The sequence below is a fragment of the Alosa pseudoharengus genome, unplaced genomic scaffold (genome assembly GCF_046254945.1).
Source record: "Alosa pseudoharengus isolate Yale_2024_CS ecotype anadromous, Long Island Sound unplaced genomic scaffold, YU_APseudo_1.1 YU_APseudo_1.1_scf_20, whole genome shotgun sequence".
In the NCBI taxonomy this organism is placed as follows: domain Eukaryota; kingdom Metazoa; phylum Chordata; class Actinopteri; order Clupeiformes; family Clupeidae; genus Alosa; species Alosa pseudoharengus.
This window is the reverse complement of record NW_027468664.1, coordinates 15659453-15680308: the sequence shown is the minus strand read 5'-3', so window position 1 is coordinate 15680308 and position 20856 is coordinate 15659453. Positions and strand designations below refer to the sequence as shown.

The following is a 20856-nucleotide window of genomic DNA, read 5'->3' as shown; positions in this document are numbered from 1 at the left end:
AAGTCAATGGAGCGTTCTACTATCATTGTGAAGAGCCGTATAATAAGTGATAATAATATTTTTGATGTATTGAAGTCTCAATCTTTCTCTCTGTGTTCCCCTCTTTCTCTCCCTCTGTTCATCTACCTTTTTCTCTATCCTTCCCTTCCTTCCTCCCTCTCTCCCTCCCTCCCTCTGATCTAATCTTTCATTCTCTCTCTCCATCTCTCAGGCCTGTGATCTGCACATCAGAGGAGCGGTGACAGAGAAAGGCTATGAGAGACCTTCACACACACACACACACACACACACACACACACACACAAACACACACACACACACACACACACACACACAAACACACACACACACACAAACACACACACACACACACACACGCACGCACGCACGCACACACACACACACACACACACACAAACACACACACACACACAGTCTGGTATTTCATGAGAACATACACATGGGCACGTTCACATGCCACATGAATATAGACTTTCTTGAATTTGCAGACACAGACACACACACACACACGCCATATCAACACACACATCAATTGATATGAATACACACGGAGGGAGAAACCCAAATACAAACTCAGAGAAAGATATATAGACCTAACGACAGAGATGGAAAGTGTGAGAGTGAGAGTGAAAGAGAGAGAGAGATTGTGGGGACCTGAACACCAACCCTTTTGAAATGCAACCCCTCTGATCCTTTAGAGATGATCCCTGTGAGAAGTGGTGCACTTCTGACTGGGTGCCCTTCCTCATCCAACATTCTCTCTCTCTCTCTCTCTCTCTCTCTCTCTCTCTCTCTCTCTTTCATTATCTCTGTCTGGACGCCTTTCCTCACCCAACGTCTCTCTTTCTCTCTCTCTCTCTCTCTGGGCCAGATGTAGGCCTACTAACGCTTTTGCGCCCACTTCAGGCGTATTTGTTTCGAACGTGCGTGTAAAATCATTGCGAGGTATGTACAAACAGGCCGCAATGATGTAAAAGCGCAAACTGCCTGTCGCGGGAGCTGAAAGTGGCAGATTGCGATTGCGATTGTCATGTCATGCATATGCATTCATGGGAGGATGCAGGGGAAAGTGGGAGTTTAGCGTAAAAAGATGGGAGGGGAAGAGAAAAGAGCGCCTAATTATGTATTCCGCGGTATGTACAAAGACTGCTCCTGAAAGCGCACGTCTATTCTGCGCCTAAATACTTGCGCCTTGTAAAAGCAGGTGTTAATCCAAATTGAAGTTCAATGCTTCAATAAGAGAACCTTTCAAAGACAACAGAACCGCTATTTACAGCACCAGTTTTGGAAGTCTTTGTAGGCTACTATTAAAAGCAACATTAACTTTCGTTGGCCTTTCGAATGTCTTACTTTCACTTTCACGTCATTCACTTAAACTTTCCTACTTGCTAGATTTGACCAATCTTCCATAGCCTACGTTCACAAGTAGTTTGAGTAGAACTACTGATCTTCATTATCTCCCTGCTCGTTGACATCTTATCATCTATGGTATTATTTCATGATCGCTAAACGTTTGATTCTTTTTAATGTCATCAGTTAACTTCATTCAACTGCGCTTGTAGGCTCTGCCATTCAGTTGTGGACGTTCGTAAATTGCGTTTATAGGCGGAGAGAGGCAGAGAAAGGCGCAGTTTACACCAAGGATTGAACGATTGATAAATACGATGGAAACTTCTGTCTGTCAGCGTTCGCAGTCTGCGGTTTGTCCATGGCGCTGATAACGTTACGTTCGCAAATGTACGTACATCTGGCCCTCTGTGTCTATCTCTCTCTCTCTCTCTCTCTCTCTCTAACCAGAGAAGATCAGTCTAGATGCCTCTCCTCACCCTACGTCTCTTTCTCTTTGGCCCTGACTAACTGCCCCCCTTGACTAACCCCCCCCCCCCCCCCCAATGAGGATGATGATGCTAAAAAGAGGACCAGTGCATACACACAGCCACATCAAAGTCAGACCCATCCAGCAGGGCATGCAGGGCAGTAGACATAGCCCTAGCCCAGCAAAATACATTAATATTTGACACTGTCCTCTAAATCTAAATCCCTTGACAATGTGTTACCTCAATGTATTACTGTATCATTATGTAGTAATGAGGTAACCCTGTTCTTTTATCAATACAGTACCATATCACTTTAAAAGTCATAACATTACAGGTATGTAGTTTAGCTGTGGTGCCCTAGTGGCTACAATGGTGCAGCAAGACTAGCAATAATGTTGTGGGCTCAAAGCTCTGAGTCTATGCCCCTGTTTCGGCATAGGTAATTTTCCATAGAAAATTCCAGGTTCAAAGTACTAAAGTCCTCAGATGTGTCTGTCCCAGATATATGCACTGGGGCAGTTGATATCACTCATTAATCAATCAATCAAAATTAGGTCATTTAAACGCTATTCAGTAGACAGTTTTAGAGAGAAAATCCAAATGCTGGATTGGTAACCAGTCCTAAAAACTATGAATATCAGCCTGGCCTGGGTTAAATTTAAAACCCTGTTTCTTTCTGCCATAGACGCAGTGGCTCTGGCAAGATCAGTCAGTCAGGGTAAAGCAAAGGTCCCAGCCTTGGTTCAACTCAGAGGTAGTTGAAGCCGTCAGGGCTAGGGATAAAGCCATATCAAAGTATAAATGCACAAGGGACCCAGCTGACTTCTCACAGTTTAAAGCTTGTAGAAATGAGGCTCAACGTATAATCAAAGAGTCCAAAAGGACCGACTTTTCGGGACAGATAAATGAAAACAAGGACAAACCCCAAAATTTGTGGAAGGTTCTAAAAAATTTAGGATGCTTTGTACGGGCCTGAACACATTCAGGATTTTTATGCCAAGATAGGTGTGACTTCCAATAGTTTTTCCTTCAATCCTGTGTCAGCAGAAAAAATCGGTGACATGCTAAAGACCCTTGACTCTGCCAAAGCCACAGGGCTAGATAATATCTCAGCCAGGGTCTTGAAAGACGCAGTTGATCTCATAGCCCCTTTTATTGCTCATATTATTAATCTGTCCTTAGAGCAAGGCACTGTTCCTGATGACATGAAACATTCTAAAGTCATACCACTTTTCAAGAAAGGCGATAGGTCTGATCCGGGAAATTATCGACCAGTTTCTATTTTCAGTGTAGTCTCCAAGGTCCTGGAGAAAGTAGTTCATGAACAATTGTATCAATATGCTGTGGATGCCAAACTCCTCTATGAAATTCCAATCAGGGTTCAGGCAGTCACACTCAACGGACTCATGTCTACTGTACCTAACTGACTTCATTAGAGGCGAAATAGATGTCGGCAAGCTTTGTGGCATGATCCTAATTGACTTACAGAAGGCCTTTGATACGGTCGATCATAGCCTACTTTACAACAAGTTGGCAGCCCTGGGCATGTGCCCTTCCGCCTTAAGATGGTTTGTTTCCTACAATGATGGAAACTAGATGTACCGCAGAGCGGTACAAAATATGACCGCCGCCCAGTCCAGCACATTTTTTCCACAAAAAGAAATCACGCTGAAAGGCCTATATGATTCTAACTGTCTCACTAAATTGCATTATCCACACTCAATTCTCACTGGTATCTGCTAGACAACAAGTCCCAAAACATGATTAGTTCATAGATTTCACATGTAAAATTCATTTTATACAACCCCACCTCCATCTTGCCTGTTCATAATTCTGAGAAATTCTTGATTGTTTGTGTTATGTTTATGTTATGTGTGTGGGTGTGTGTGTGTGTGAGTGTGTGTGTGTGTGTGTGTGCGTGCTTGTGCGTGTGCCTGCGTATGTGCCTGTGCATGGAAGCGTACATATGTCTACTGTGTGAGTATATGTCTTACGTATGATTACTGTGAATGTGTGTGTGTGCGTGTGTATCTGTTTGTGCACATGTGTGCACATGAAATGGGTTAACATGACCCCTGGAGGCAAATATACGGAAAAAAAATGGTCATCCTAGGCCCTACAGTTCTCAAGATATTCACAGAGAACTGTGTCTGGCCTACCCTCCTTTCGGGGGGTCCAGTCCAGCGGGGGGGCTACAGATCAAAACGAAAAATGACGGTTCCATGCTATCCATGTGGGGGTACATGCCCACCAAGTTTTGTGTACCCCGGTCTTTCAGTGTCCCGGGAATCCTTGTTGGTGTACGTCACTAAATGTACACATAAATTATTTTATTGTAAGGCCCCCCATGAACGAAAGTACACAAAACTTGGCATGCATTCGGAGGGTGTCATAATGATCCTACACTTTCAATTTCGTGCAGTTTTGACCATGTCAGCCAGAGATATTGTGATGAAAACACCTACATTTTTGCTTTTAAATTTTTAACTAGGTGGCGCTATACATGAAATAAGTGGTAATGGGATGGGTTGACATGGCCCCTTGAGATCAACATACAAAAAAAAGGTGGACCTCTTAGGCCCTACGGTTCTCGAGATATTCACAGAAAACTGTCTCCGGTCACCTACAGGCCAGTTGGTGTATAGTAACATAAATTAATTCATTCTGTGGCCCCCCATGAACGGAATTCCACGAAACTTGGCGTGCATTCAGAGGGTGTCATAATGATCCTACACTTCCAATTTCGTGCAGTTCTGACTAAGTTAGGTCACAGATACCTGCGATTACAACACCTCATTTTTACTTTTTTGTGTTTAACTAGGTGGCGCTATACATGAAATGAGTGGTTATGGAATGGGTTGACATGGCCCCTTGAGATCAACTTACAAAAAAAAATGGTCCTCCTAAACCTTACGGTTCTCGAGATATTCACAGAAAACTGTGTCTGCCCTACCCTCCTTTGGGGGGTGCAGTCCAGCGGGGGGGGGGGGGGCTACAGATCAAAACGAAAAACGATGGTTCCATGCTATCCATATGGGGTTACATGCCCACCAAGTTTCGTCTACCCCGGTCTTTCAGTGTCCCGGGACTCATTGACGGAAATTTGGACATGCGAAAAAGAAAAAAAAAAAAAAATAAATAAATAAATAAATAAAATAAAAAAATAAAAAAAATCTGACTAAACCTATATGACCGCCGCTTCGCTGCGCGGCGGTCATAATAAGTGCTTGCACTTTATCATGTTTTTTCTATCCCTTGGATATGTCTTTATTCCAAATAAATCAAATCAAATAAAATAAAAAATAGTTCCTGCTCTGTGTGTGTGCCGCTAATTAGCAAATCCAGATGGCTGACTCACAACACCGTGGCTGTTAGCACTCACGCTAGGTGTGTGTCAGAGGTAAACAGAGTTCAGTACATATCTCACACACGCATGGACATGGAGGTGATGTGATGCCTCTCTTCTCTTCTCCTTGCAGAGCAGTAACATTGAATGTGTCAGTCATGTGAGCAAAAACTGATAGAATATTTTAAAAAAGAATTCCATTTCAACAAAGATTGTAATAAAGTCCCCTCTTCCAAATTCCAAAACACTGACAGGTCGTATAATGATGTTATATGCAGCAAGACTTTAAAATCACTGGAACTGTTACGGAACGCTTGCCCTAGACTGCCCCAATGTGGAGAAAGTTGGCAAGTTCAGCTTGCTATTGCAGTGAAATTCTGCAGTGCCATCGTCTGTCAAGTTGTTGGTTCAGTACTGCCACCTTGTGGCTTGTGTACTCATCCTCTATATCACAGTAGACCATTTCCACTCTTTCTCTCTCTGTATCTGTGGGACTCTTTCTGTGTGTCTGTGTGTGTGTGTGTGTGTGTGTGTGTGTGTGTGTGTGTGTGTGTGTGTGTGTGTGTGTGTGTGTGTGTGTGTCTGCGTGTGTGTGTGTGTCTGTGCGTGTGTGTATCTATGTGAGTGTTATGCGTGAGCCCACACCCCAGTCATAGTTTTTGTAAAACACAGACAGAAGACATTGACTAGTGCAGCAGTCACATGACTTTATCAGAGATGACATCAAATGGTCTCACAAGCAGCACATTCCTAAAAAGTAGTATTAATTAAAAAAGGGCATTTGCAATGTAACATTTAAAAAAAAAATGTTTTCCTGTGTCAGCTTGTTTATTTAATACAGGCAGATAGAAACTGCTGACTAACTACGTAAACCGTCATACAACGATCCCTAAAACTGTTTCAGTCTAATAATTGTGCGTTTCAAAAACTTAGAGTATACTTAGAGTACAGACCTGAGCAAACAGAATGCTTTATATAAAGTAGGCTACAGTATGTTAAGGCACGTTCACCTCCCACTTGGTGTGGACCATAGCGAGGGGTTTCCATTCTGGTTGGGTTGGTTTAAATGACTTAAGGCAATGTGCTTGGGTGGGGCTCTGGAACATAAACTGAGCTGGCTTGTCAAAAGGATCCCTCACCACCAACCACTAGTGTCTTACAGTGTTTTTGGAATGATTTGTTTTTTTTTTTTTAAACAACAGATACAATTACAGGATGGTACTGATAAAACAAACAAAAAATAAACGAATATAATATACATCAGGTCATGTGTTGAGTGAGTTGTTATGTGTGCGTCTCATATGATGAAGTGGTATTTCTCTGTGAGAGATGGAGTGGTTATTTGCCATAGGCAGGGTGGTTAGGTTTGTCCCTGCCCATGATCCATACCACATCACATGTGTTCTGGGTGACACTGGAGACAGGTGATGAAGTCTTTCACTGGCTTGCCCTCAAAGCAGATCAGATACACAGACACAAACAGTGGAAACCTACAAGAAACAGACAGTGTAAGTAAGGACACTACAAATGCATATGATCATGCTATAATTTTTGAAAGGACTATCACACACACACACACACACAATAACACACACACACACACACTCTCTACAGACAATTTAAGCATGGATATTCTGATTTTAAAAGCACACATGAACTTACGTGCATGTACACACAGACACCGACACACACACACCCACACACACATACACTCTACAGACAATTTAAGCCTGGATATTCTGATTTTAAAAGCACACATGAACTTGCGTGCATGTACACACACAAACATACTCACAGGCATGCACGCACACAGACACCGACACACACCCACACCCCCACCCACACACACAACATTAACATAAACATTACACACACTTGCAGCATTAGAGAGAGTTTGAACTGACTTGTCAACAATTTCTTTCTTTTTGAGGATCTGGTACACTTCTGCTGAGGTCTGAGGTCCCTGTAGCTTCTGTCCATTTAACATTTCTGCCTCCAGCTCAGAAATAGACTATACAGAGAGTGAGAGAGAGAGAGAAAGAGAGATTTACATTTAATTTACAGATGAGTGTGAGGCAACCTTGCATCAGTTCAAATCCAGCAAGCCAAACAGACAGACAGGCGGCACTTTGATAATTAGCGATAATTAGGCTGTATGCGAGTTGGGCTTTTATGGAGGCTTTGCCCAAGGTAACTGACCTTTGATGTTTGAACAAAGGCCTCGGCCACCTTGCGGTTGCGTCCGCCGTAGCAGGTGGTGATGAGGTCGGCGACACCGCAGCTCTCCAGGAAGGTGACGGAGGTGACGGGGCCCTTGCAGAAGAGCTTGGCGAAGGCGATCATCTCCATCAGACCCAGACGGATCACCGCCGACTTGGTGTTGTCTCCGAGGCCCAGGCCGTCACAGAAGCCGGCCCCCACCGCAACTATGTTCTGACAGAGCAGGAGGAACGTTTTACATGACAAGACATGTTTGGACAGGAGAGGGCAAATTTAAGTCACATCTGTCTATGTGTTTGCATCTGTATCTCTCTCTCTCTCTATTCTTATTGTGTGTGTTTGTGTGTGTATATCTATACAGTATATGTATTTGTATACTGTATATATATACATATGTGTGTGTGTGTGTGTGTGTGTGTGTGTGTATTTGAATACAGTATGTGTATTTGTGTGTGTGTGTGTGTGTGTGTGTATGAGCATATGTGTATGTCTGTCCATGCATAGCTGGGTGTGGTATAATAGGAGTTCTGAAGGCCAGTTTGTACTTGCAAGTGTGTGTGTGTATGCGTGCCTGTGTGTGTCTGCGTGTCAGTATCTGCATGTGGGTTGATGAAAGATTTGTGTGTGTATGTGTGCGTCTAAAATGCTCAATACCTTCAGAGCGCCACAGAGCTCCACTGTATCACTCTCTCTCACCACGGTGATTCGAAAGTTTGGCGTCTGAAGAAGCTCTTTAAAGATATGCCCATTCGCTTCAGTTTTTGCCCCTGGAGAAATGGAGTCACAAAAATAATAAACAAACTATAAAGAGAGAGGACACTGGTTTAAGGGGACGAGAAAATCCCTATGCAGTTCCTAATGGTCCATACAAAATGGAATTCAATTCAATTTAATTGTATTCTATTCTATAGAACAGAGGAAAGATCTGGGAACTTTTCAGTTACTTTTTCCAGGGTAAGATAAAGCAGAAGCCATTCAATTGAATGTGAAAGATAGGTGTTACACTTAACAGCTTTTACACTAAACAGGTGTTACACAGCTGTTACCCTTACACTGTACACTTACTGTAGTTTTAACAAAAGGGGGTGTGTCCGCCAAAGTGACATTGCCCTGGTCTGTTCTATTCAATTCTATTCTAATATTCTATTTCATTCCTGTCAGTTCATTTCTATCTCAGTGGAGTTTGAGTCGGTCCCTGATTTGATTTGAGGAGTCCCATACCAATGGTGGTCTCGCAGAACTTCTCGTCAGCCACCTCGTTGGCGATGTTGGCCCCCATCAGCACACTGATGTCCGCCTCCAGCTTCTCACGGATGATGTCCGAGATCAGACGCAGGCCCTCTGGGCCTTCATCTATACCCTGCACACACACACACACACACACACACACACACACACACACACACACACACACACACACACACACACACACACACACACACACACACACACACACACACACACAAATACGTAAACAGATATACTCACACACACATTCAAATACATACACAAATATGCTCACAGAAACAAACACAAAGCATATATGGTGGATTAACTAAGAAACTTGCTATGAGAAACGTATGGCTTATGGCAAATAAGGCGAAGAGCTTGTGTGAATATGTGTGTCTGAGTGCATGACCCCCCCCCACACACACACACACACACACACACACACACACCGTTGTACATACCTTGATGAGTGAGATCCCGATCATTCCCGGCTTGACATGTGCCTTCATCTGATCACAGAGTTTGCGGATGAACTGATGAGGGAGGACAAACACCAGGATGTCTGCTCCCTTCACTGCGTCCGTTATCTCAGGCACGGCCACCTGATCACAAGGACCACACAACAACTCAGTCCAGTAAACTGCATTAGCGTTATCCAGATGAATACTACAAGTATCTAACCATTCTTCATGTACAACATGACATAGATCTATATTATCTGGAAAGCTATGAAGGAGGAATGCAATGAAAATCCTTTGTTTTGTAATATTGGTGTGCGTTCAAGGCATTTTGGTTCTTTGTGTGAGTTTGAGCATTAAGACACAATTGTTTATTTTTTTTCAGGGCCTTAAAGGTACAGTCTGAATCTAAAGGTTAAAGGGTTGAGGAAAGAAAGGTCGTTGATATCTGAGCTGAACAGACAATCATTCCCTTTCTTCCTGTGCTCCTGAAGCATGGTGTTGATAAAATTGTGTATGGCTTGGTCCGAGCAACTTTCCATTTACAGAGCCAGTACTATGGACGAGTAACTATTGTCTACTAACAAACTTAATTAGCCCATTTCACAAGATGTCGCCCTTGTGTAAACTAACCTCCTCTGGAACAGCAGAGTTCACAGGAAAGACCAATTAAAGGTACTCTAAGCGATGTTGGGTCAACCTCACTTCTGTTGACATTCAAGCAAAACAGAGAGCTCGCCCCTCCCTCCCCGTCAACCCTGTGCAACTGAAACTCTCCTGAATGTGCATCTCGTTGGTGATTGGCTGGAACAGCTTGTTATGTTTCATGGTCCAGGCTTGACCAGGCTATTTTGTTGCCGTTTTTGGAGCCTGGGCTGTCCACAGAGACAGAGGCTGTATGCGACAAAAACATTATTAGCTTAGAAACCATGTAACATCGCTTAAAGCACCTTTAAGGTATAATTAACATCAATGAGGCCAGACACCTGGACACTGTGAAATGGGCTTATGGAGTGCACAAAGAGATACATAGATACAGGACAATTACATACATTCATTTAAAAGAAGTCTATTAGATTATAATCGCAGACTTCATATTTAAACTGGGGGGTAAGATGAATGCGCAGAAATATGTGGAAATGTACATTTCATTATGCCTTTATCAATACCTAACAATCTCCTTTTTTGCACATCAAGCATATTCTGCACATACAACTATGTTCTGTTTTCAGGATGAGATTTATCCAGAATACGACGTGGGAGGAGCAATAACAAGAGCAATTACGCTGACACCGCAGGAGCAGAAATGCTACAACCTGGCACGCTGTGCGATAACAGGTTGGAAAAATGACTTGGCCTTTGTGTTCTCCAAGACATTTACAGCATTAAAGCTGCCAAACTCCATCTCGTCTCAGCTTTCCCATCGATCCCAATAGTCTACAAGCCTCCAACTGAAAGGTCTGGAGTCAAGGGTTTTCTGTACTGTCTCGAGGCATGTTCCAGGGGTCAGTTTAGGCAATGCACCACCAAAAGAAACAGTGTATTCAGAAGGCACCAGCACTGGAAGAGAGTTGGGCCAGTGCCAACTGGGTTAAAAGCTGATCCAGTTTCTTCAGATGTGATTCTGGACAACACCCATTTCTATTGCCACGGTCCAGACACATTGAGTGGCCAGACTGCAATAAATGCACACATCATATTCAATGAAGTGAAATTTGAGGGAGAGCCATACCAGCATAAAACCCAACACACTGTAATCCCATTCATGTTGTGGCTGCTACTGGTTCTTAATGCTGAATGAAAGTGCTGTTACTCTCACATCCTTCATACTAAATTCTTAGACCTAAAGTCAGCATATCACACTCTCAATTTTATGACTGAAGATACTGAAGATACTGACTGAAGATACTGAAGATACTGACTTTTACATCACAATTAACACATCTGCTTTACTATATTTAATTGAATTATTATAGTTTATGTGATCAATGTAATATCCTCATATACTATGTATAAAGTCCTTACTGTGTATACATACTAAAATATTCAAATTCAAAGTTGCTTTATTAGCATGACTGTTTGGTTAGAGGGTTCCATGTCATGTCATACTTTTGGGGTCAGATAAATAGGGCTAAAGATTAATTTAAAAGATCAGAGTATTACTTCACCAAACATCTGTGACAAAGGTCAAGTTTTACTATGCTATCTATGTGTGACTTGTTATCTTAATGACTTAAGGATGCTATTAGATAAGATGTATGGCCTAATGCTTTTGTTTGGAAAGTAGGCTAGCCTAAACAGGCACCACAATATTGCAATAACACCCTAATTAAAACAATTTGTCTTAGGCTAACGACATATTTTGACATGTGACATAATGACATATCAAGTCTCATGTCACAATCAGTGTGTCAAGAAAAGGAGAACAATCTCTCTGTCTCTGTCTCTCTCTCTCTCTCTCACACACACACACACACACACACACACACACACACACGCCACCTACCACATTTTTGGGAAGTTTATGTCCTGGTAGATATTTGACGTTCTCGTGCTCTGTGTTGATGATTTCAGTGAGTTTTTTTCCATTGATCATTTCTTCAAAAACCCACATATTTACCATGGGATCAAACCTGTTATTCGCCTTAACATTGTGGCCAACAATTTTGGCAATTGCCGATCCCCTGTGGAGATAGAAAACGTAAAGTTAACGAATTCTGTAACCTACAGAGAATAACTGCAATATCAGATAAATGTGTCAGAGACCTACTATCCACCTGTTTTCTTTCGCTCAGCTCTGCAACACTGTTACATCGCCAGGCTCAAGTTCAGCACAGCTTAGATTAGATTTCTACACTGCAATCACTTGAATAAGCATTTACATATATCTCAAATTGTCCATATCGTGAGATACACCTATCGTGTGTAATGAAGAAGTTGACACCACTAACCAGTTTCCTGATCCAACGATGCACACTTTTTTCCCCGGCATTTTGCAGCAAATTGAAGCGAATAAGAGTAGATTCAGTAAAATCGTCTATCAACTCCCTTCTTGTATCGCTCTCGACTTCCTGATTCGCATGTTTCTAATAACCCCTGCAATGTTTTGACAAACTCCTCCCCTTCAACTACGCCTCCAGTCAAAGTGAGCAGCCTACTATAGCCTACCATCATAGACTTTCTGTCAGTGTGTAGTGCACTAATGTTATCATCTGTTATAAGGCAGTGCAAAACAACAAGTTTTTCATTTGTTTCGAACATTTTAATCACTTTAAGGATTAGGGCTGCTTTTGGATTATTTAAAGTAGGCTATAGCGTAGCCTATCTGGGTAGGTTAGATTTCGTGTCAAGCAAGGGGGAACTTTAGTGCTCACATGCATTAAAATACCCTGGCAAAGAGGACAATAAACACTGCCAATGACAGTCCGGAAGTATAGCCAAACTGTCATGTCACATGCTGTGTGTGTGTGTGTGTGTGTGTGTGTGTGTGTGTGTGAGTGAGAGAGTGAGAGTGAGAGTGAGAGAGAGAGAGAGAGATCATGCGTTTATTTACAATGTCTTTTTCTATTATAAAGTTATAGGTTTAGCCTGGCTAATAGCCTACTGTGATGAAAACAAGAATGGATGACTGTGAACTTGTGACGATACTTTTTGCATAGAGCCCGACATTTGTGACTCTTTTCTCTGAGTGGTGAAACGTCAACCCATCACCCAGCTGATAGACCAACTATTCACGCATGCGCGAATGCAGATGATATAGTCCTGTGGCGGAGGAGGGATGGCGGATGCGCAGCGCGAGGATGCTGCGGAAACGGACACCCCAAACGCGAACGACGCGCAGGAGAAAACTACAAACAGCACGGTAACAGAAAACCATATATAAGGGCACTCATTTAAGAGTGTCACATCCCTGTCGTCTGAGAATAAGCATAGCCTTTGATGTCGCATCCACCACCCAGTGATGAAGATGAAGGCCATGGCAGTAGCACCACAACCCATCCTAGGCTACATGGACGGCGCAGACGCAGAATGTTATTGTCAAATGTTTTTGAGTCTTCTTGTTCTTACTAAGATCTAAATTATGTGTTTGTGTATTCATCTCACGGATAAACAACAGAAACACATTGCGTCTTCGACAGACAATTAGAGTGGTTTGATTAACATTGAAACTGCAAGTGGTCTCTAAAGCATACATAAATGAGGCTTAGTCTATTTCCTATTATTCAAAATGTCATTTTACCATTGACGACATAGTGAAAAGGATGTCCTTTGATTTTGCTTGACCAAAGCCCCTAGCCATGTTTGGCAACCAAACAACATGCATCTGTCTTACAGAGTATCATTTAGCCTCTCTCATTAGATGCTCGATTTTACACAGATGGTGGAGGACAGTTCGACCACTTTGCTAAAAAGAATGGAGATTACTGTGGCCGAGGCAGAGAAACGGACCGGCAAAAAGGCTGTGAACATGCAAGAGACGTACACAGTTTATCTCATAGAGACTCGGTAAGATCTAGCTCCAGAGTTTTGCTATTCTATTTCCTGAAATAAATATATTGACGGGGGCTTAACAGAGAGGATAGAGGGCACTACTTTAATTTACATCAGATTAGAGATTACTGAAATGACTAGTGTTACCCTTCAGATTTTACTTGATTGCTATGTGTCACAAACATTTTAGGTATTTAAGCCCTTTTTACACCAAAACTACACTGCTTAAACTCATTCTGTGATACCTAAGCCAATGTCACAGGCTTGTGTGTCATATCTTCTTTAATCTCAATGCCCTCTATTTTGCACGTTAGCTGGTGGGAGTCATTTCTTTAATAGCTCTCTCTCTCACTAATACTACTGCAGGCCCTCCTCCGCAGTTAATGAAGGGCAGAGTGTGGCTCCTGATGCGCTGTGGAGGCGTTACAGTGAGTTTGAGCTGCTCAGGAACTACCTGCTGGTCACCTACCCCTTCATCGTGGTTCCCCCACTGCCTGAGAAGAGGGTGAGTGTGTGTGTGTGTATGTGTAACAAAGCCTGGCATGACAATGACACTGACATGTATTTTATAGTTATAACAGAGTCAGTATAACACATGTACAATTACAAGAATTTCAATGACGATATATGACAATATCATAATAACAAACACTCTAAACTGATCAAAACATTTCAGGTTAGACACACTGTAAATCACACTTTTATTGTCTATGATACCTCCACTAGTGAGCAAAATAAAAAAAGCGTAAAGACTGGTACATACCTGAAACAAGCTGTATGTTCGGTTTGACAGGCAGAGTTTGTGTGGCATAAGCTCTCTGCTGATAACATGGATCCAGACTTCGTGGAGCGCCGGAGAGTTGGCCTGGAGACCTTCCTGTTGAGAGTGGCATCACATCCGGTTATGTCCAATGACAAGATCTTCTACCATTTCCTCATGCAGGTGTGTATTTGTGTGTAATATGAACATATAGAAATGTCTACCGTTTATCCAGTGCTATTTTTCCACAGAAAATGTGTTAGCTTAATACTGTCGGATTGTTCTTTTATGTTATGGTCTGTGATTGTCTCATGATGTTGTGCATAGATTATCTTATAACCATCTTTGCTTTCACAATGTCTGTCACAATGTTTAATATCCCCATCTTTGTTTTCATTATCATGTATCTTTTTTTTGCCATTTCAACTGTACGAACTGTACGTCTTTGGTCCATAAATGCAATATCTGCATTGATCTCATTTCTTGATGTAATCAGCTTATTTTGTTCTGAATACATGAAGACAATACAGGTTTTGTACATGGCCTTGTGTGTAGTTCCCTACAAACACTGTCCTCCTGACCTCTCTCATTCTTCTAACTTTGACTCTCTGATGTGACCTCTCTCATTCTTCTAACTTTGACTCTCTAATGTGACCTCTCTCATTCTTCTAACTTTGACTCTGCTTAGGAGCGCGGATGGAAGGAGGTGGTGTATGACACTGGATTTCAGGCAAAGGTGAATATCATGAAGCAGGAAGACAGCACATACAACCATTACTTTGCTATACACTACTGTTTGGTTTAGGGTTTTGTCTAACATAAGGATAAAAACAGCACATTGTTTTTATCCCTCAAGTCTTTTTACTGTCTAGTTAATGATGACAACAACAGCTGGAGTAGTAGAACACTTTCTCTGGTGTTTGTGGTGAAATGATGTGTAGCTAAGCCAATTTTGTTTTGGTTTTAGAACACTTTCTCTGGTGTTTGTGGTGAAATTATGTGTAGCTAAGCCGATTTTGTTTTGGTTTTTGTAGGCGGACTCACGTCTCAGAGCACTGAATGCAACCTTCAGAGTGAAGAATCCTGACAAGTAGGTCCAAGCCATTCATTCTATTTCACAACAGCGCAGACAGGACTAGACTAGAAAATGAGATCACTGAGATTGTGTAAGGGAGTGATTGTATATTAAACCTCAGTGGTGAAGTCAGACCACTCTTACACCACATAGTCATGAAATTGCTTCTAGGTGAAAGGCTGATTATCCCTCTTGGCCCTTTCACCATCTCAGAGGATAAAAGATGGCCTCAATGTCAGGAGGAAAGGACTGGTTATACTCATGCTTCAGTGATTATCTATTAATGGGTTGCCCATGGCAGTGCTAGTACCAGGGCTGAAAGCAAGGAAAGGGTCTGAAGTTATTAGAAAAATTCACAGCCACTATTATATGTAGAATTGTGTATTTTCAAATGCTAAACAGCCCATGCCTGAATGTTGGCACAGTGCCTGATAACTTTAAGCCCTGTAGTACACTAGGACGAGAATGCTAATCATACTGCATCCTAATTGATGGTCAAGCAGATGTAAGAGGAAAGATGGATTTGTGCAACCAATTCAAGATGTTGCAAATGCATATGCTGCCTACATAGAGATAGTATAGGCTCTCTCAGCTCATCAGTAATGGCTTGAAATAACATTGTTACAAAACTGCTTATGTTCATGTTTTATTTCAATGTGATTTTCTGTTTTAAGGTGGGGCAACTTCTTGAGCAATGTTTTTTGGTGGGCTGGGCAACCACATAACCAGTTCCATTTATTCTGATTGGATGATCATGGCGATTTGCCTACTGATGATTAAAGGTCTCCAGAAAATAAATTGTTGCCCAATATCATAATATTAGGCTCAGATTTTATGCCATAGTGGGGTAGTACTTTAGTTTAGTTTTGGTTACACTTTGCTACTATGTGGATTAGTACATTGTTTTGTGATGTTTGTGTTGCAGGCGTTTTATGGAGATGAAACACTACAGTGATGAGCTCCAGTCCATCACCTCCCAACTACTAAGAGCACGTGCCGTAAGTGAACATAAGCTTCTCACTCTCTCGCTCACATGCTTACTTATTAACCACAACTCTCAACCACACATATTTCATTATGAGAAAAGCAAGTGAGAACAATACAACATTCCAGAGTTATTCATCACTCACACAGGCTGTTTTTCTGCTCGTTTTGCAGAGAGTGGCAGATAGATTATATGGAGTCTATAAAGTACATGGGAACTATGGAAGAGTCTTCAGGTATTTTGTTAAATGCACAATAAACTGTTGATGAGTATAATATTACATGCTTAATACTTATTTGTGTCCAGTCAAGTCTGGTCAGTCTTAAAGGATAATTCCGGTGTGATTTTGACCTAAAGTGTTGAAACATGACACCGAGTGTGAATGTTTGTGTCATAGCTCACCTCGGCTTGTCCCCTGCACTCAGAAATCTGGCGCTAGTTAGCCAATGCTACCAACACAGTGTTTCGTTGTGGTGCCTCGGGCATCGGCCTAGCCATGCAAATAAATCACTGTTTTACACCATTTACGAGGCTCAAAGTAGCTCCATACTTCATTGGTAGACTTCTGAGGGCCTTGACATTTAAAACGAGACATAGAGAACTTTGAAAAAGCGCTGGTAGTTTATTTACAAGAGGATTTATACAGACAGTACCTTAAGGAATTTTACCGTTCGACGCCATCTTGAATTTAGTCACGATAAGTCGAGCGACGAGTACTAACGAACAGGTATGATAAGGGATCAGATTAAAAAAATAATTCAGTGAAAATGCATGGATTCCAGTTGTTATACATGCATTTCCATTGAATTATTTTTGGAATCTGATCCCTTATCATACCCGTTCGTTCGTACTCGTCGCTCGACTTATCGTGACTAAATTCAAGATGGCGTTGAACGGTACAATTCCTTAAGGTACTGTCTGTATAAATCGTATTGTAAATAAACTACCAGTGCTTTTTCAAAGTTCTCCATGTCTCATTTTAAATGTCAAGGCCCTCGGAAGTCTACCAATGAAGTATGGAGCTACTTTGAGCCTCGTAAATGGTGTAAAACAGTGATTTATTTGCATGGCTAGGCCGATGCCAGAGGCACCAAAATCGAAACACTGTGTTGGTAGCATTGGCTAACTAGCGCCAGATTTCTGAGTGCAGGGGACAAGCCGAGGTGAGCTATGAGACATACGTTCACACTCGGTATCATGTTTCAACACACTTTAGGTCAATATCACACCGGAATTCTCCTTTAATTCTCAAACAGAGTAACATTGTGTGTGTCCTACAGTGAGTGGAGTGCCATAGAAAAGGAGATGGGAGACGGACTACAGAGTGCAGGCCACCATATGGATGCGTGAGTGTCTCTGGCTTCTGTTACTGGCTTGAGAACAGTGAACTGTTCAAAGTTTTGTAACTTTCTCTGCTTTAAAATATTGGTTAGAACTGCGCCTGGAATAAATTAGAGGTTTGTTAAGGAAACCAAATCCTTTCTTTGCAGCTATGCAGCATCAATAGATGATATTTTAGAAGAAGAAGAACACTATGCAGACCAGATCAAAGAGTATCTCTTCTTTGCCGAAGCTTTAAGGTAAGTCGGTCAGCCCTCAGAACTGCTTGAGAAAACAGTTTGATAAAATGAAGAAGCTGACTAACATCAGGTTGTGGTAAAGTATTAACCCAAAAAGAGGCAAAAAGTAACGCACAGGCAAGCCGACCGTACGGCAGAGTAGGCTACAAAGCTTTATTCACAACGCCGGAGACAGTTACAAACACACAAGCATCCTAGGCAAGCATGAGAGCAACAAGTTTGTCGTAGAAAAAGTCTTACCATTATTTATAGGACTAAATTCATAATGGATTACAAAGAAAAAAATAGTGAAAGAGTTGTCATGATAAGAGATAAGCTGTTACTACCTCAGACTCCCTAAGGGAGGTGGACATCAGAGGTCATAGATAAGGAGAAATAAAAAATACTGACATCATCCTTTTAATGTCTACATTTCTTTAAAGTGTAGCCAGTTGGACAACAACAAGCCCACTAATCATTAAACAGCTAACTAATGGAAATTTCCCCACAGGATGAATTCAGTGGCTTTCCTGAGAATTTATTTTGGGCAATAGATGGTGACCACACAACTCTGACCGGTTTATTGGAAATGCCTGATGTGGTTTTTTGAAATCGTTCATACCACTTGGCATGTGCCACTGCATGTCTGTGTTTGCATCTGGTGACTGTGATGTGTGTGTCTGCAATTTACTTCAAAATGTATACTGTATGTGATTTAATAAACGCCTACTGTATGTCTGTATGTGTTGTTCATTTAGAGCTGTCTGTCGCAAGCATGAGCTTTCTCAATATGAGCTGGAGACGGCATCTCTGGACCTGACATCAAAGAAACTGCAACGAGAGGAGCTAGCCACTGGGGTGAGAGCCCTTAGTCACTGTCAATCTTTTATAGCACAGTAGGGTGAAAACACACCAACACCCATTACTTATTGATATACAACATTGGATGTGAATAAAAATTTGTTTTCCAATCCAATTTTGATTCGACCTGATACATAATTGGGATTTGAAAATTAACAGGGTTAATCAAGTAAACTACCTGTGAAGTTACATCACCAACCCTGCCCTTGACTCTGGTTGCCCTCTGTCCCTCTGTGCAGATAGTGCGGACGTTCTCGTTTAAAGGCATGACCACGAAGCTGTTTGGCCAGGAGACGGCGGACCAGAGGGAGGCCCGGCTCAAGCTCCTGGAGGAGCAGATCGTCGAGGGCGAGGAGACCGTCCGTGAGAAGACCGCAGAGTGCGAGTAGGTCATCACATCAACACAGAACATATGGATGTTATCACACGCACACACAAACACACATCACAATCATAAATAGTCATGTAAATCATCAAACAAGAACATGCTTGAGAGTGTAGTTGAAATCCACAGATAAAACTGAAACACTGAAGTGTCAAACTCTACCAGCAGTTGTCTCTATCAGCAAGCTACACTTGAGCAAAGCACCTCACATTCCAAACTATTTCTTTTTATGTTGTGTTCCTGTGTGTGTAGAGAACACGTGCACAGTGGATGGGAGGACATGCAACGCTTCAAGGAGCAGAAGGACCGTGACTTGAGGGAAGCCTTCATCAACTACGCCTACATGCAAATGAGCATGTGTAAGAAGGTGGGCAGATACAGTATGTAGAGCATTTATAAGAGACAACAGTAAGTTACTATACTATTTTAAGACAATGCTACGCAACAGTTTGCCACATTCTGGGGTATTTTTTTAAAAGTCAACTGGTTTTTCCATCTTCAAATTCAGTTTGTTGATATAGGGTTAAGTAAAGGACAGATAAACACAAGCCAGCTGGTTTTTATCATTGGCAACTGCACTGTCCATGTACGGTCGGTCATGTTTGGCTGGATGTATTTTTTTTTTTTACTTAAATGTCCATAATTGTTTTGCAAACCAATGCAGCAAATAAATGTATTCATGCTTTATTATATCTATTTACCATTATCCATATAGGTGGGTTCATAGTGGTTTCTTACATTGGAAATACATTTTACTATCTTCCAGGGCATACAGATGTGGAGCAATGCCAAAGAGTGCTTCAGTAAGATGTGACATCGTCATACCACACATCAATAGCACAATAGCCATGTCGCACTGGACCGCTGTCGTGAGTGGTCGCACAGGATGGAACCCGTCGTCATGGAGGCACAAGATGGATTCAGGCAGGATTGCTGTGGCGGCACACGCCAGAACTAGTTACTCAGATTGCACATGGACATGGTGGCTCACCTGTGTGGGGTTGCTTTTAATCAAGAGCCACTTTGGATATGTATTTGATGTGTTGATTTTTTTTTTATGTGACTAAAGCTCATTGTTGTTTTGTTGTAACACACACACACACACACACACACCCTCAATCCTCAGGAGAGTATTTCAAGTAAGTGGCTTAGTGACAAACCTGAATAAGGTAGCTCCTAAAGCCAACACAAAATAGCTCTATGGTTTACCATTTACTCTGGGTTAAAGTACCCAGGTTTGTCACCAAACTTCGTCGTTGGAATACACTCCCACCCCGACCCACCATCTGTTTGTTTTCATATTCTGAAGACTTCCTCTACAATATTTAGCCCCAATGCAGGTCAAATATATATGTTTTAGAGGATTTTACATAAAGACAATGCATTATGAATAACGACCAGACAAATCAGAATAAATAAACATACCCAAAGTGGTTCAAACTATTTCTGTTGTTATTTGATCCAACCAACCCGTGCGTGTGTGCATACCAAGTAGTGCTTTATTGTCACCTTAGCAACATACATACAGCATATTACAAAGACGAAATGTCGCTCCTCATCTACCACAGTAAGGGACAGCTGTGATAGTGAGAGGCTGCTGCGTTCTACCGCGCCACCATTTGTGTGTGTGTGTGTGTGTATGTGTTTA

At 41.9% G+C, this 20856-nt stretch overlaps 2 protein-coding genes across 2 annotated transcripts; one reads left to right on the top strand and one right to left on the bottom strand.

Annotated features, from left to right (window-relative positions):
- Window positions 1–5866: 5866 nt before the first annotated feature.
- Window positions 5867–12169, bottom strand: LOC143136158 (glycerol-3-phosphate dehydrogenase 1-like protein). Its single transcript, XM_076296692.1, has 8 exons — window positions 12044–12169; window positions 11599–11776; window positions 9096–9236; window positions 8626–8764; window positions 8059–8171; window positions 7384–7617; window positions 7089–7195; window positions 5867–6674 (listed from the first exon to the last, which is right to left on the bottom strand). Exons 1-8 carry the CDS (start codon window positions 12082–12084, stop codon window positions 6578–6580), a joined length of 1050 nt encoding a protein of 349 aa, XP_076152807.1. The 5' UTR covers window positions 12085–12169; the 3' UTR covers window positions 5867–6577.
- Window positions 12170–12808: 639 nt separating this feature from the next.
- On the top strand, window positions 12809–20648 carry LOC143136157 (sorting nexin-4-like). Its single transcript, XM_076296691.1, has 14 exons — window positions 12809–12954; window positions 13471–13598; window positions 13950–14088; window positions 14377–14526; window positions 15032–15079; window positions 15378–15433; window positions 16344–16416; window positions 16577–16638; window positions 17684–17749; window positions 17894–17983; window positions 18721–18820; window positions 19063–19208; window positions 19461–19575; window positions 19975–20648. The coding sequence occupies exons 1-14, from the start codon at window positions 12871–12873 to the stop codon at window positions 20020–20022; spliced, it is 1305 nt and encodes a 434-aa protein (XP_076152806.1). The 5' UTR covers window positions 12809–12870; the 3' UTR covers window positions 20023–20648.
- Window positions 20649–20856: the final 208 nt, after the last annotated feature.